Raw genomic sequence first — 15797 nt, 5'->3', positions numbered from 1 at the left:
TCCCCGGCCACCTTCGCTGGCCATTTTGTCTGTCGGCTGACTGTCCGTTTGTCTCCGGAATTTGGCAGAGTCTCTGGCTTCTTCTCTGTCCCCATCTCTCCCAATCTTTGTTTCTCTCCCAGAGCCTCTCCTTTTGTCTCTGACACGGTGCTCTGTGTTTCTCGCTCTTTCCTTGGGTGGGGGTCTTAAGCCTGGGTAGGTGGGGGAGTGGGTGAGCAGGAGGGAGGGAAGCCTCCTTCCTGCAGGGGATGCAGAGTGGGCAGCTGTGGGGGATCCAGCCGGGGCCCTGGCATCTCTTCCCGTACCCTGTTGACTTTGCTTCCGCCCCTCGTCCCCTCCCTGCGTCTCCCTCTTTCCCCCTTCAATATTATTTGTTGTTTCTTGGGGATTTCAGAGGGCCAGGAAGAGGAAACAGCCTTTCCCTTTCTCTAACAGAATGTAGCCACCCCACATACACACACACACCAACAATGAGGTTTCTTTAGTGCCCAATTTACGCAGAACAAAGGGGAGCAGCCTGTTGATGGCTGTCTGCCTTGATGACTGGTTGTGCTGTGCCTCACAAGGCCAGGGAAAGCATCTTGCCCACTGCCCCAAAGCCACCCAGCCTCTGCTTGTTCTTCAGACCCGAATCTCCAACTCCCAGCCCATTTTCATTCTCATATGACCATTAGTCACCGAATCCTGCAGCATTTTCTGAAAGAGGCTCTTCCCTACCTACCTGCCCCTCCTCTAAAACTCTGCATGCACAGGGAGCCTCTGGCTTGGACTGTTCTAGACCCCTCCATGTCCTCTCCTCTCTCCCATCATCTACATTATTATCTCAGGGCTCAGGAAATATTTGTTCAGTCAGTCAACATATCTCCTTCCCCTGGTGCCTCACAAACTCCCAGCAAGCCACAAACCTTCCATGTGTCTGGAGCATCCTTCTCCACCTATGCCTCATCTTAAATATGTCCTCCTCTGTGAAGTTCTCCTCACCTCCATTAGAGTTGGCACTCCCTTCCCTGTGCCCCGAAGTCCTTTGTTCACAACAGCCTCTCCTCGCATAGTAAGTCATTTGTTGCACATCTGTCTCTCCCCCTAGACTGGGCTTCTTTATATGTACGCTGCCTGGCAAACCTCACTGAACGAAAGAGGATGGATTTCCAAGCCATTTTCATGTCCCCTTCTCCTCTAGAAACACACACAGAATCATACTCACCCAGGTTCTAAGTCTTGGATGGGGCTATTGAAATTCAAGAAATTAATCTACCTACCAGCACTTAAATTTTCCCTACAAGCACTAAATGTTCTCTCACCTCCCTCAAACCTCAGTTCACACATGTGGCAGAGCTTTCTTGAGCTGGAGGGCTCCAGGCACCCCTCCCCACTTTAACACTGTGACTGCATTTCTCTTTGTAGTCATCGTTTCTACTCATGGGTATTCTTGTCTCACCTCCATGAGTGTTTCTAGGACTGTATTTTGTGTTCAGGTCATTTATTCTGTGGAAGGTTCTGTCCTTGCTGGGATTCAGGTTGGATAGTTGGGGGGGGGGGGGAGAATGGGGCAAGAGACAAAGGGACCTAAGACTTAGTCACCTTGAGCTCAGCCTCTGGATCCCCAGGTGAGGCCCCCCCCCCCAGCCCCATTCATTTGTCAAAGGAGGCTTATGGCACTATGCAGTTAAGGTGGCCTCTGCTGGGTGCTTATGGTCAGACCCAGGTCCAGTTAATATGTGGTAGACTCCAAATCCAGTGCTCCTACCACTACCATCCCCAGCCAAAGAGGTCTGCACCTTTTCCTCCCCATGACAACCCCCAGCTCTGGAATCAGTTCCCTGTACTAAGAATCTCAGACTTTTTGGGTCCCAACATTCTACTCTCCTCTTAAAGGGCCACACTACAGCTGCATGTCTGGGGGTGGGGGGAGGATCTGAGAGTGGAGGCTCTGGGGTGGGGGTCTGGGAGAGAGGCACATGAAGGCCGGGATCATGTGCTGAGTCCTGTTCCACATTTTCATACCACCTTCCTTTCATGCTGCCTTTTTCTGGTACGTTCACCTCATCTTTCTCAAAATCCTTCCCAATCTTCAAAGCCATTCTTATGTTACCTCCTCCAGTTATTTTCCTGATTTCCTCATTAGAATTAATCTATCCTTGGAGACCTGATAGCACTTTAACTGCTCTAATGGCAATGGTCACCTTCTGCTCTGTGCCATAGCGTTTAGGTACACATTTGTCTTCTTCACCAAATCTCCCAGGGATCAGAGAGGCTTCTGCTCATTTTGTATTCCAGTGGTTCCCAGCATAACAAATTAATTTGGTCGGGGTCTAGTCTCAGCTCTATCACTGACTGTGTGGCCTCCGTAAGCTTCTCCATCTCTGAGCTTCATACTTCTCACTTATTTAATAAAATGTTAGACTAGACCATCTGTAAGGTGCTTTCTGGCTGTGGACTTCTATGGCTCTGTGTATGGAAGGAGAAGGGAGACTGGGCTCTGAACAGTTCATTTAGCACCCTTCTCTCATGTGACCCTCCCTCTCTCCACAAGGCTCCTGGGTCTGACCAGGCCTTGGGAAGGAATGAGAGCTGGGCCACGTCTGATGAGTCACTATGGAGGACTGAGGACCTGGGAGTGAGCAGGGCAGCTTGTGCCCAGGCCCCAGGTTGAACCATGTTGCTGCCTCAGTCTCTTCACAGAGCCCTCAGAGCCCCTCCCCGAGGAGCCCAAACTTGTGGAGATGCCCTTCCACCACTGCCACAGTGACCCCCTGCCACAGCCGGGTCTCACCCCTGAGCGGCTGCATGCACGGAGGCAGCTGTATGCCGCCTGTGCTGTGTGCTTCGTCTTCATGGCCGGGGAGGTGGTTGGTAAGTTGAAGAGCAGCTCCTCCAACCCCATCCTCCCAACACCTGCCAGCCACTCTCTACCTGGAGTCTTAGGGATGTTCCAGGGTGGGAATGCAGAGAAGATGGGGTGGCTGGCATGGGGGAGCTGGGTGCCCAGGGCTCAGGAAGTGGGAGGGGGTGAGGGACAGAAGCCAAGGAGAATTCAGGGAGAGGTCCAGAGCCAGTAACCAGTGCTGACTTCCTGGTGTTAACTGGTCTTTAAAAAAATTTTTTCTGGGCCGGCCCGGTGGCGCGCTGCTACAGTGCACTGCTTGGGAGTGCGGTGGCGCTCCCGTCGAGGGTTCGGATCCCACATACAGACCAGTTCCCGCTCACTGGCTGAGCGAGGTGCGGGTGCGACACAGAGGGTTGCGATCCCGTTGCCGGACACGAAAAAAGACAAAAAAAAAAAATTTTTTTTCTGGTTATTAAACTAAAATATGTCATTGTAGAAAAGCTAGGAAATATGGATGCTGATAAGAAGAAAACAAAAACCTACCTGTAATGCCATCCCTCGAGAAAACCACATTTTGGTGCATAGCCCCAATTTATTTTTCATGCCTACACACACACACNCTCAGGAAATATTTGTTCAGTCAGTCAACATATCTCCTTCCCCTGGTGCCTCACAAACTCCCAGCAAGCCACAAACCTTCCATGTGTCTGGAGCATCCTTCTCCACCTATACCTCATCTTAAATATGTCCTCCTCTGTGAAGTTCTCCTCACCTCCATTAGAGTTGGCACTCCCTTCCCTGTGCCCCGAAGTCCTTTGTTCACAACAGCCTCTCCTCGCATAGTAAGTCATTTGTTGCACATCTGTCTCTCCCCCTAGACTGGGCTTCTTTATATGTACGCTGCCTGGCAAACCTCACTGAACGAAAGAGGATGGATTTCCAAGCCATTTTCATGTCCCCTTCTCCTCTAGAAACACACACAGAATCATACTCACCCAGGTTCTAAGTCTTGGATGGGGCTATTGAAATTCAAGAAATTAATCTACCTACCAGCACTTAAATTTTCCCTACAAGCACTAAATGTTCTCTCACCTCCCTCAAACCTCAGTTCACACATGTGGCAGAGCTTTCTTGAGCTGGAGGGCTCCAGGGACCCCTCCCCACTTTAACACTGTGACTGCATTTCTCTTTGTAGTCATCGTTTCTACTCATGGGTATTCTTGTCTCACCTCCATGAGTGTTTCTAGGACTGTATTTTGTGTTCAGGTCATTTATTCTGTGGAAGGTTCTGTCCTTGCTGGGATTCAGGTTGGATAGTTGGGGGGGGGGGGGTATTTTGTGTTCAGGTCATTTATTCTGTGGAAGGTTCTGTCCTTGCTGGGATTCAGGTTGGATAGTGGGGGGGGGGGGTGAGAATTGGGCCAGAGACTAATGGACCTAAGACTTAGTCACCTTGAGCTCAGCCTCTGGATCCCCAGGTGAGGCCCCCCAGCCCCATTCATTTGTCAAAGGAGGCTTATGGCACTATGCAGTTAAGGTGGCCTCTGCTGGGTGCTTATGGTCAGACCCAGGTCCAGTTAATATGTGGTAGACTCCAAATCCAGTGCTCCTACCACTACCATCCCCAGCCAAAGAGGTCTGCACCTTTTCCTCCCCATGACAACCCCCAGCTCTGGAATCAGTTCCCTGTACTAAGAATCTCAGACTTTTTGGGTCCCAACATTCTACTCTCCTCTTAAAGGGCCACACTACAGCTGCATGTCTGGGGGTGGGGGGAGGATCTGAGAGTGGAGGCTCTGGGGTGGGGGTCTGGGAGAGAGGCACATGAAGGCCGGGATCATGTGCTGAGTCCTGTTCCACATTTTCATACCACCTTCCTTTCATGCTGCCTTTTTCTGGTACGTTCACCTCATCTTTCTCAAAATCCTTCCCAATCTTCAAAGCCATTCTTATGTTACCTCCTCCAGTTATTTTCCTGATTTCCTCATTAGAATTAATCTATCCTTGGAGACCTGATAGCACTTTAACTGCTCTAATGGCAATGGTCACCTTCTGCTCTGTGCCATAGCGTTTAGGTACACATTTGTCTTCTTCACCAAATCTCCCAGGGATCAGAGAGGCTTCTGCTCATTTTGTATTCCAGTGGTTCCCAGCATAACAAATTAATTTGGTCGGGGTCTAGTCTCAGCTCTATCACTGACTGTGTGGCCTCCGTAAGCTTCTCCATCTCTGAGCTTCATACTTCTCACTTATTTAATAAAATGTTAGACTAGACCATCTGTAAGGTGCTTTCTGGCTGTGGACTTCTATGGCTCTGTGTATGGAAGGAGAAGGGAGACTGGGCTCTGAACAGTTCATTTAGCACCCTTCTCTCATGTGACCCTCCCTCTCTCCACAAGGCTCCTGGGTCTGACCAGGCCTTGGGAAGGAATGAGAGCTGGGCCACGTCTGATGAGTCACTATGGAGGACTGAGGACCTGGGAGTGAGCAGGGCAGCTTGTGCCCAGGCCCCAGGTTGAACCATGTTGCTGCCTCAGTCTCTTCACAGAGCCCTCAGAGACCCTCCCCGAGGAGCCCAAACTTGTGGAGATGCTCTTCCACCACTGCCACAGTGACCCCCTGCCACAGCCGGGTCTCACCCCTGAGCGGCTGCATGCACGGAGGCAGCTGTATGCCGCCTGTGCTGTGTGCTTCGTCTTCATGGCCGGGGAGGTGGTTGGTAAGTTGAAGAGCAGCTCCTCCAACCCCATCCTCCCAACACCTGCCAGCCACTCTCTACCTGGAGTCTTAGGGATGTTCCAGGGTGGGAATGCAGAGAAGATGGGGTGGCTGGCATGGGGGAGCTGGGTGCCCAGGGCTCAGGAAGTGGGAGGGGGTGAGGGACAGAAGCCAAGGAGAATTCAGGGAGAGGTCCAGAGCCAGTAACCAGTGCTGACTTCCTGGTGTTAACTGGTCTTTAAAAAAATTTTTTCTGGGCCGGCCCGGTGGCGCGCTGCTACAGTGCACTGTGGGGTGGCTGGCATGGGGGAGCTGGGTGCCCAGGGCTCAGGAAGTGGGAGGGGGTGAGGGACAGAAGCCAAGGAGAATTCAGGGAGAGGTCCAGAGCCAGTAACCAGCGCTGACTTCCTGGTGTTAACTGGTCTTTAAAAATTTTTTTTCTGGTTATTAAACTAAAATATGTCATCGTAGAAAAGCTAGGAAATATGGATGCTGATAAGAAGAAAACAAAAACCTACCTGTAATGCCATCACGAGGTGCGGGTGCGACACAGAGGGTTGCGATCCCGTTGCCGGACACGAAAAAAGACAAAAAAAAAAAATTTTTTTTCTGGTTATTAAACTAAAATATGTCATTGTAGAAAAGCTAGGAAATATGGATGCTGATAAGAAGAAAACAAAAACCTACCTGTAATGCCATCACTCGAGAAAACCACATTTTGGTGCATAGCCCCAATTTATTTTTCATGCCTACACACACACACACATTTTCTAACTGGAACCAGACTGAACATCATTTCACCCTTACAGGGGGGTATTTGGCACACAGCCTGGCCATTATGACTGACGCTGCCCACTTGCTGGCAGACGTGGGCAGCATGATGGGCAGCCTCTTCTCCCTTTGGCTTTCTACCCGTCCGGCCACCCGCACCATGACTTTTGGCTGGCATCGCTCAGGTAAGGCCCCTACATGGCCCAGTGACCCTCCAGTCTTGCCAGAGGGTACCACTCAGGGTCCAAAGCAGGTCGCTGACAGCTTGTCTCCCCCTGCAGAGACTCTGGGGGCTTTGGCCTCTGTGGTCTCCCTCTGGATGGTCACGGGCATCCTCCTGTACCTGGCCTTCATTCGCCTGCTGCACAGCGACTACCACATCGAGGGGGGTGCCATGCTGCTGACCGCCAGCATCGCAGTCTGTGCCAATCTGCTGTACGTTCCAGTGTGGAGCAGGCACCATGTGGGGCACAGGGTGAGGGGTCTTCCACCAGGATGGGAGAGCTGGCTCTCCCTTTCCCACCAGATGCACAGACACACACACACACATAGTTCTCAGCTGTCTGCTCTGGGTATGCCTGAGTAGGGTATGGGAGAGACCTAAAATTCAGAGTCAACCATCTTTGCTAATGGCCTATTGTGTACTGGCCACTCTGATGGGGACTTTCATTAGTATTATCTCATTTACACCTCACAACCACCCCACAAGGTAGGTAGCATTACCCCTAGTCTTCCTTTAATGACATAGATCCCAACAGTGACCAGGTGATTTACCCAAGTCACACAGCTATTTAAGTAGCAGGGCCAGGATCTGAATCCATGTCTCTGGCACCAAGTCCAGTGTTCTTTCCCCCAGGCTGCATTATTTGTCTCTCTTGGACAATGCTGTTTTCTTGCTGGGGCTGGAAAAACATGTGGAGGAAGGGCTGCTGGGGAGGTGAGAGGAGGAGGCATGGAATGGGCAGAGGAGGCCAAGAGCAGGCTGCCTGGCTGAGCTGCTCTACTTCCCCCTCAGAATGGCCTTTGTGCTGCACCAGGCTGGGCCCCCCCACAGCCATGGGTCTAGGGGGGCAGAGTATGCACCGCTGGAGGAGGGGCCCGGGGACCCCCTGCCCCTGGGGAACACCAGCGTCCGGGCGGCCTTTGTGCATGTGCTGGGGGACCTTCTGCAGAGCCTTGGGGTACTGGCTGCCTCCATCCTCATCTACTTCAAGGTACCGTCCGTGGAGGCTCACCCCAGCCTTCCTCCCCCAAGTTCCACACCTCTGCCCGCTCCTTCCCAGGACCCTCAGCCCCCTCCCCCTTACTCTTGCTCCCAGCTCCCAACTCCCCAGGACTCTCCTAGCCCTGGGTTACATTCCCTTTCCCCTCCACAGGGTTCTCAGGGGCCTCCCAGGTCCTGTTTGTTCAGACTCCCCTTGGTCTTCTGAAAGATCCCTCGTTCCCAGGCTTAGAGGACTCTTTCTCTACAGCCTCAGTACAAGGCAGCTGACCCCATCAGCACCTTCCTCTTCTCCATCTGTGCTCTTGGATCCACGGCTCCCACCCTCCGAGATGTTCTTCGCATCCTCATGGAAGGTGAATCAGACCCCACTGCTCTCCACCCCTGGGGCCTTCTCTGACCTCACTCCAGCACCGGGCACCTCTTTTTCTCTGAAGGGAGTGTGGGGAGAAGGCCTGGGTCGTGAGACCTACCACTGGAAGGAGAATTCGGGCATAGGGTAGAACATGGGGGTCAACAGGATGAGTGAGTACAGGATGGCAGAAGTGGAGTCTGGTGGGGGCTGCCCTTGGGCAGGAACGGCCTTGACAGTAAGGCATAGATGGGCGCTGGTTGCAGGTACCCCTCGCAGTGTGGGGTTTGAACCCGTGCGAGATACACTGTTGTCGGTGCCAGGAGTCCGGGCAACCCATGAGCTGCACCTGTGGGCTCTCACGCTCACCTACCACGTTGCCTCTGCACACCTGGCCATCGGTGAGTCCACACTGCCCCCAGCCTTGTACTTCCTGGAAACATTCCCCCCTCCAAACATGGGACAATGGCCTGAATTATGGGGATTGCTTCAGTCTTTCTTGATTTCTCCCTGTCTGTCCATCTCTGTCTGTGTCTCTGTCTCTCACACACACACGTGCACACATGTTGGAGACAAGGAGACCTGGACATGGTGTTCTGGAGGAGGTTTCACCCTCTTTGAAGTAGCACAAGAAACCAGCAATCCTTTAAAAGATCACTAGTACCTACATATCTACTGATAGGGCCACAGTTAGGTAAATTATGGTACCTCCACGAAACTATTAAAAATGATGATTATGAAGACTGTATGGCAACTAGGAAAAATGTTTATGGTATAATGCTGAGAGAAAAAAGCTGAATATAAAATTATGTCTACATTATGATTCAGCTATTAAAAATATATATGGTGACTCATGAGCTGACAAAGGATTTTTGAGTTTCTTCCAGATGCAAGAAGCAATCAGAGACATGCAATTTGGATGCCAAAAATATTATAACTTGTGGGATATTTGATGGTAACTCTAGGGGGACAATGAGACAGAATACTTAACAGCTGGATTGTCCTGAAAAACTGGGTGGTATGGCTGCTGAAACATGTGACTGTATATTGATACTCAAAGACAGAAAAGAACAGAAGACTAGGAACAGCTTAGTGTGTTAGCATGGTCAATTAAGGGTAAATCTTGCCAACATTTTCTTTGACGATTTTACATTGTTCATACAATACAGAAAGAAAAGCGAGCTCCCCATTCAGGCCTGGCTTTAATACCACGCAGCCCCTGGGCCCCTTTCACTCATCCTTATCTCAGCCCCTGCCTGTTCCTGACTCCCCAGGGATTGATGCTGCCTCTTATCACTCTGCTACAGACTCCACGGCTGACCCTGAAGCTGTCCTGGCTGAAGCCTCATCCCGGCTCTACTCCCGGTTTGGGTTCTCCAGCTGTACCCTGCAAGTCGAACAGTACCGGCCCGAGATGGCCCAGTGCCTGCGCTGCCGGGAGCCCTCCCAAGCCTGAGCCGTGACCCCCTCACCCCCACCCCACTGCCAGGCCCGGGCTCAGCCCTGGACTTTCAGCATCTGCCTCCCTGATCACCAAGAAGGGACTGAGCTGGGCCCATACCCCTTCCTCTCTCCCTCCCTCCACCTGCCAAATGCCCCAACCCCAGCCCCAGTGGGCAAGGCCAAAGTGTGTGGGAGGAGTGGGGCGGGAGTTCAGACTGCACAGATGTGACCAGTTCAGGAGCGGGGACTCCTGGGCCTCAGTGCAATGGGGGGTGTGTAGAAGTCCTGTGGTCCCCACTTCCCTTGGTCTAGGAAGCCATGAGTGTCCTTTCCATATAGCCCATTGCCTGCAGTGCAGGCAGGCTGGCGGGCTGGCTGGCTGGCTGGGGGCGTCTGCCTGTCTGTGTGCTGTTGGTGTGCCTATGCCTCGGGGAGGTCAGTAGGGGCCCCCTCCCCATGTGGCCCTCGCTCTGTCTATGCAGGGGCCCCAAAGTCTGCACTTTGTCCGTGTGTCCTAGCCCTGTGGTTTTGTCTCTATGTGTGTGTGTTTCTTGGTGCTGTGGCCTGTGTATCTCTGTGCCCGTGTGGCTGTGCTACAGTCTCTCTGAGTCTGCTCCATCCTTGTGTCCGTTTGGGGGTCTGTCTGTCCATCCTTCTGTTGGTGCTGTGCCCTTGGCTATCCCAGAGAGAGGGAGGATTCTGCTGCAGCTCCACCAATAAACTTGTGTCTAACTGCATCTTTGAGCCCCTGTGCTGACTCTTCAGGAGAGGGAAATCGAATCCATCATTGAGGAACTGAAAGAATCCCTCAGCTGGACTGACCTTCCACAACCCTCCTGTCCCTTCCCTGCCTCTCCACTCTGTCCCCCCTCAGATATCCATCCAGATGGAGGCTAAAACCCAGCAGTCTCTTTATTCCCCTTCCTCTATCACAGCATGCTGGAGCCTGGGTCCTTGGCTCAAGGAGAGTTTCGGCTTGGCTGCAGGAGAAAGCTGGGAGGCAAGGAGGTGAGGGATCCCGGGTAGTCATTTATTCCCAAAGGCTCCAGCAGGCCAGGGTGCCCTGGGCTGGTTGGAGGGACACTGGGTCCCTTTGCGGGAGAGTGGTTGGAGCATAGCGCTGATGTGGGCTTGGTCCTCAAACTGCGTAAGGTGCCTCAGGGGAGAGCAATTCAGACCTGACTGCCCCTGACAGCAGCCAACCCTATGTCCAGGGTGGGGCTGTGGACACCAAGGACGTCTTTTATGCTAGTCCCCCTCTGTGTTAAGAATCACATATGTTGACAGATTTGCTCTCTACAAACCAGTTTAATTGAGGGATTGTTGATTTTCTGTTTTAAAAAAATCAGACTTGGTGATTTTACTTTTTATCCCCCAAGGCTGGCCAGTACAGGGATCTGAACCCTTGACCTTGGCGTTATCAGCACCATTCTCCTAAGGGAGCTAACCCACCAGCCTGTGTGCTTTGATTTTAGATCTAGTGCTTTGGATCAGCAGGAGTTAACTGGCCTTCCCACCCGAGGATGATATAATTTCAGCCCAAAGCAAAGACACTGAGCATTTCCAATAGCCCATGCATATTTTTGTGAGGCTTTTCCCTTTCCCCCATAATAGAAATATCTATTATAAAATTGTTTATGTTTTTTTATGAAAGCAATACAAAGGGTATTTTTTCAAGAGTCCAACAAAGGAAAAGTGTATAAAGTAGAAAGTGAATGTTTCCCCTATAGGGATATCTTACACCAGAGATAACTGCTAATCACAGTTTGGAGTCTGTCCACCCATATTTTTATGTACATACCAATACTTCTATATAATAACATCAATGGCATCATTTTGTAGGTGAGATTACGGAATCTGCTTTTATGACTCACCATACACCCTGGGACCATCTTTCCATGTCAATACACATGGATTTCATTCCTTCCTTTTTTTAAAGTGAGGTTTTTGGACTCATTCAAAATAGGCCCCCTCACGGAAGTCTAGCTGGAGCCTTGGCCCAGGCTGGGTGAGTCGCTGCCAGCCTGATGGGTCTCGGGAAGGACTGGCCATCCTCACACTCGAGCAGGCAGGGGTTGAGGGGGAGGTGGCTGCCCCAGCTGCTCTCCATGCTTTGCTGGTTCCTGATACTTTCTCATTTTACGTCTCATTGATTACAGGTCCCAAGTGACAGGACGAGGGTGGGGAAGAGTGAGGAAATGGAGGGGAGGAAGAAGGATGGGAAAGAGGAGGACTAGATTATCACCCCATGAACAGCTTTAAGTCACAGCCCTGTCCTATGTGCACAATGCCGGGTCCCTTCGCAGGGAGGGAACAGAATGCTCAGGCAGAAAGAGACCTCAGCAGGCATCCAGTCCATCTTCTGCTCCACACCACTGCAAGACGAGGAAGAGGAAGCTGAGGCTCAGAGAGGGAAAAGGTCTTGCCCAAGGTCACCCAGTACATGACGGGGCAGGAGCAGAGCCCAGGCCTGCTTCAGGCCCCTTTGAAGCTCTTGCCTGGTTTGATTTCTCAGCAAACCTTTTCTCGGCTTGTCCCCAGCATCCTGCTGCCGCTGGCATTCCCAATTCTGGGGCTCTGGGTCAGACTCCTTTGTTCTGACTTTGCCTTCTACTAATACTCTGGTCACAGTTAACCTCTCTACATTTCAGCTTTCTTAATTGTAAATAGGGATACATGACATTATTGGTGTCAACGTGCCCTGTATATGGAGGGCATGCACAAGAGTTAGCTCTGAGGTTGAATCCAGGATGTAGGGGAGAGATTTCAAGGGAACAGGGTGGCCCGGCACCCTGTCAGCAGGGACAGGAACCAACATTTATTGAGCTTACACTTTGTGCAAGTCACTGTGAGGTAGATGGTATTATTTGCACCTTACAGATGAAGAAACTGAGGCTTACTTGCTTATGGTCATGCAGCCAAGAGTTGAGATTCGAACTTGGTTCTGATGTTGGAAGTCCCCAGCCCTTTTCCATATCACCCTGCCTCACTGCCCACCTTCAGGCAGTGCTCTGTCAGAGACAGGGAAGGACAGGAGTATCAGGAAACCCATTGCCCTCATTCATAGTCACTCCCTCTCCTGGAAGCCCAGGAAATCCTTATCTGCAGAGCTGTCCTCACTCCGCCCCCCACAAGTATCCCTCCCACCTACCTCTTCCACTTATACCTCTTCCACTGACTTATCCAGAGTCCCTTTCCTCTGAGAGCCCTTCCCTGAGGATAGCATATGAGGTGGAGGGAGAGGTGAGGGGAAGGGCTAGGCAAAGGAGGGGCAAAGGGGAGGCCAGAGGGAGAGCAAGGCAGGGGGGCATCCATCAGCCCAGCCCTGGCAGCTCTTTACACAGCTGATTAACTACGGAGAGGAGGAGAGAGGGCTGCCGACCTGAGTCAGAGAGAGACCTGAGGAAGGGAGAGCCAGAGGAAGGATGAGGAGAGGAGGGAGAGAGACAGGGTTGTCATGCTGAGACTGCAGCTGTAGGAACGTTTGTAAGAGAGACCTGAGGCCAACGGGCCCTACAGAAAAGCCAGAACGGGAGGGTGTGGATTTGAGAGGCCGCCTGCTACAGAGACTGGGGTAGTGTCGGGGGTGGACATCTGGGCAGAAGGGCAGGTCCTCACTGTGCTGCTCACCTGGGAGTGGCCCGGGCTGGGGACTGCACCGTGTTTGAGAGGCTAAGGCTGAAGACCCGGCGGGGCAGAGGAGCGGTGTGTCTGTGGGCAAGAGGAAGCACAGGGCGATAAAGCAGTGTCTGCCTCCTGCACCTTTGGGACTTCAGGGTAGCCAGTCTAAAAGAGCTGTGGCCCACCCTGGCTGCCTTGAGCCAGACTGTCGGAGAGGGAACTGCGCCCCCCTGAGGCTCATGCCATGGTAGCAGCAGAGGCAGCCAGAAGTCTCTGGATGGAATCTTAGGACTGAAGTCATGACGGGAAGACTCCCTGACCCTCTCCCTGGCAGATTCTCCCACCTCTGTGGAGAACTCTCCAATCTTGGTCTCCCTGTCCCAGGCCTGAGCCCCAGGGCCATTCCATTAGCACCTGGTCAATACCTTCTAAGGGGTACTGGGCAGTTCCCAGGCCCCAGTGGAGCAAAGGTTGAGGTCCCAGTTGCAGTTGTGATCACAAATGATCCCACAGACAAAGTGGGCCCTGTTGCCAGGACTGGTGAGAGACAGTGTGTAGGGAGAGTCGGTTGGAAGGAAGGTCCCCGGGTTGCCAGAGCCTGTGCCTCCCTCCTTCAGCCCTTTCCCCCAGCTTGTCCCTGCTCTTGCCACCCCCTGTGCAGTGCTCCAGCCCCCCTTATCTGCTCTCTGGCTACAGTATCCTGAGGACAAGAAGCAGCCCTGGGCCTGAGTGAAGCTCACTCGGAGGACATGACCCAAACAGCCTTAATAGCCAGTTCCATTCTCTTGTTCCCTTTGGCTCAACAAGGATGGGCTATAAATTTTAAAAGGACTGTGGCCAAAAGCCTGGAGAGGAACAAAAGGGAACCAAATCCAGAAAATTAAAAAGACAATGAAGCTTACCAAAATAAGCAGTTTTCAGACTGTACAACAGCAAACTTGCTTTTCCCTGACAGTGAAGTCTGCCCAGTTATCAGCTCCCTGCATCTCTCTACCGCACCCACCTGCTGGGCCAGGGCTTGGTCACGCAGGACTTCTGGGAGGCATGGAGATGGTGGGGGCAACTGCCCTACTGATTGCACATGCCTTGAAAGCAGGCATGCTTTCCTCAGGTTTGCCTCCTGGCACCTAGCCCACAGCCTGGCACCAAATAAATGCTCAGTGATGACTGCTGGTGAAGGAAGGAAAAATGGAAGGATGGTGAACAGGACGCGGGGCCAATGGCCCATCCCAGCTCTAGGTCAGTATTGTAAAGTATCTCCTTAGTCCCCAGCTCCCACCAACAGGCCAACAAGCCAATTTTTCTTCCATGCTGGCTTCCCCCAGGGAAATCTGCAGAAGCATTTGATGGCAACTATTCCAAGGAAGCAGTTTACATTTCTAAGGTCCTCCAGGTAGGTGAGCTGCCTTCTCGTGGCCCTGCCCTGAACATTGCTTCCCCCAGCCCCACCACAAATGCACAGTGCCTAGCTTAAGCAGTTTACATTTCTAAGGTCCTCCAGGTAGGTGAGCTGCCTTCTCGTGGCCCTGCCCTGGACATTGCTTCCCCCAGCCCCACCACAAATGCACAGTGCCTAGCTTCCCCCCGATCCTTGCTTGGTGACTCTTTCGTCGATCTCCTGTGGATTCACCACAGCTTTCGCAACATTTCTAGACTCTCAAGTCCCCATCCCAACACTTCTTCTTTCCTTGCCTCTTGGCAAATGACCTCAGCTTCTAAACCAGTCCCTCAGTAACCCCACAAACCCTGGTACCCACCTTACACCCACAAAGCATCAGATTACAATTGTGATACGCCCTTCCTTGCCCCAGACTTCATTCTCTTTGGCCTACGGCAGGATCTGGTTCTACCAACACCTCCCCTGTACCTCACAGACCTCTTGGAGGGCTTTCTTCTGAGTTCTCCTCCCACCTTTCAGATTCAGGTTTTAGCCCTCTGTTTATTTCCCTATGCTCCCATTCCTTTTGTGAACAGATGCAGATATTTAAAAAGCTTTGATTACCTGTATGTTGATGCTTCAGTCACCAAATGTTTATTGAGCACCTGCTATATGCTAGGCACTGTTCTAGGTACTTGGGATACATTAGTGAACGAAGCCCCTGTTTTCATGGCACTTATGTTATCTCATATAAATACCACATATTCAAGCTGTCTGATTAGCTCAGTTGGTTAGAACGTGGTGCTGATAACACCAAGGTCTGGGGTTTGATCCCTGTACTGGACAGCAAAAGTCAATAAATAAGTACCACATACTCATCTGTCTCACCTTGCTCTGATTCCCCAGCTTTATTACCTCCATGACATCTCCATATAGATGGTCCACAGCAGCTGAGAGGTATTATGCCGAAACAGAAACCATCTTCAAACCAGCTCCAACCACCCTTCCCTACCCCAAACCTGGTCTATCTTCATCAGCCCTCATTCTCAGTCTCAAGGTCCCACACTGTGGAGTTATTTTTCTCTCTCCCCTCTCATGGATGTTATAACATCCATTCCTGTCACTTAATCCAGAGCCTCTTTAGCCATCAGCTGTGTTTACTGCAACAACTTCATAATGGGCTATCCCGATGGTGGGATGGCTCCTTCCCCACCTCTTCTAGGTGCTGCCACCAAAACGGATTTCCCTCTTGTAAAGCTACGCGACTACAACACCGATTGTTGCAACTTCGCCAATTGTCAGGTTACAGCAATAGCTACGCTAAAGCCAAAATGTTTCATTGTTTTAGTGATAAGTTTCCATTTGTGTTGTTAGGGCTAGGGCTCAAACTCTTCAAACCCATTGTACAGACTGGGTCACCAGACCCCTCACTTGCCAGGCTGGGTCACCAGACCCCTCACATGCC

The 15797-nt window shown here is 51.8% G+C and overlaps 1 protein-coding gene across 1 annotated transcript in view; it reads left to right on the top strand.

Annotated features, from left to right (window-relative positions):
* The window catches only part of SLC30A3 (solute carrier family 30 (zinc transporter), member 3), an 11575-nt gene extending 1505 nt beyond the window's left edge, over positions 1 to 10070 (top strand). Inside the window, exons 2-8 of the mRNA XM_008584653.1 lie at positions 2672 to 2853; positions 6355 to 6501; positions 6598 to 6751; positions 7332 to 7530; positions 7789 to 7894; positions 8157 to 8291; positions 9198 to 10070. Of these exons, the coding sequence (XP_008582875.1) occupies positions 2672 to 2853; positions 6355 to 6501; positions 6598 to 6751; positions 7332 to 7530; positions 7789 to 7894; positions 8157 to 8291; positions 9198 to 9346 (1072 nt within the window). The 3' untranslated portion in view covers positions 9347 to 10070. The remainder of the gene's footprint in view (positions 1 to 2671; positions 2854 to 6354; positions 6502 to 6597; positions 6752 to 7331; positions 7531 to 7788; positions 7895 to 8156; positions 8292 to 9197) is intronic.
* The last annotated feature ends 5727 nt before the right edge of the window (positions 10071 to 15797 follow it).

This window comes from Galeopterus variegatus, unplaced genomic scaffold (assembly GCF_000696425.1).
Source record: "Galeopterus variegatus unplaced genomic scaffold, G_variegatus-3.0.2 Scaffold3330, whole genome shotgun sequence".
In the NCBI taxonomy this organism is placed as follows: Eukaryota; Metazoa; Chordata; class Mammalia; order Dermoptera; family Cynocephalidae; genus Galeopterus; species Galeopterus variegatus.
This window is presented reverse-complemented; position numbering and strand designations above follow the sequence as displayed.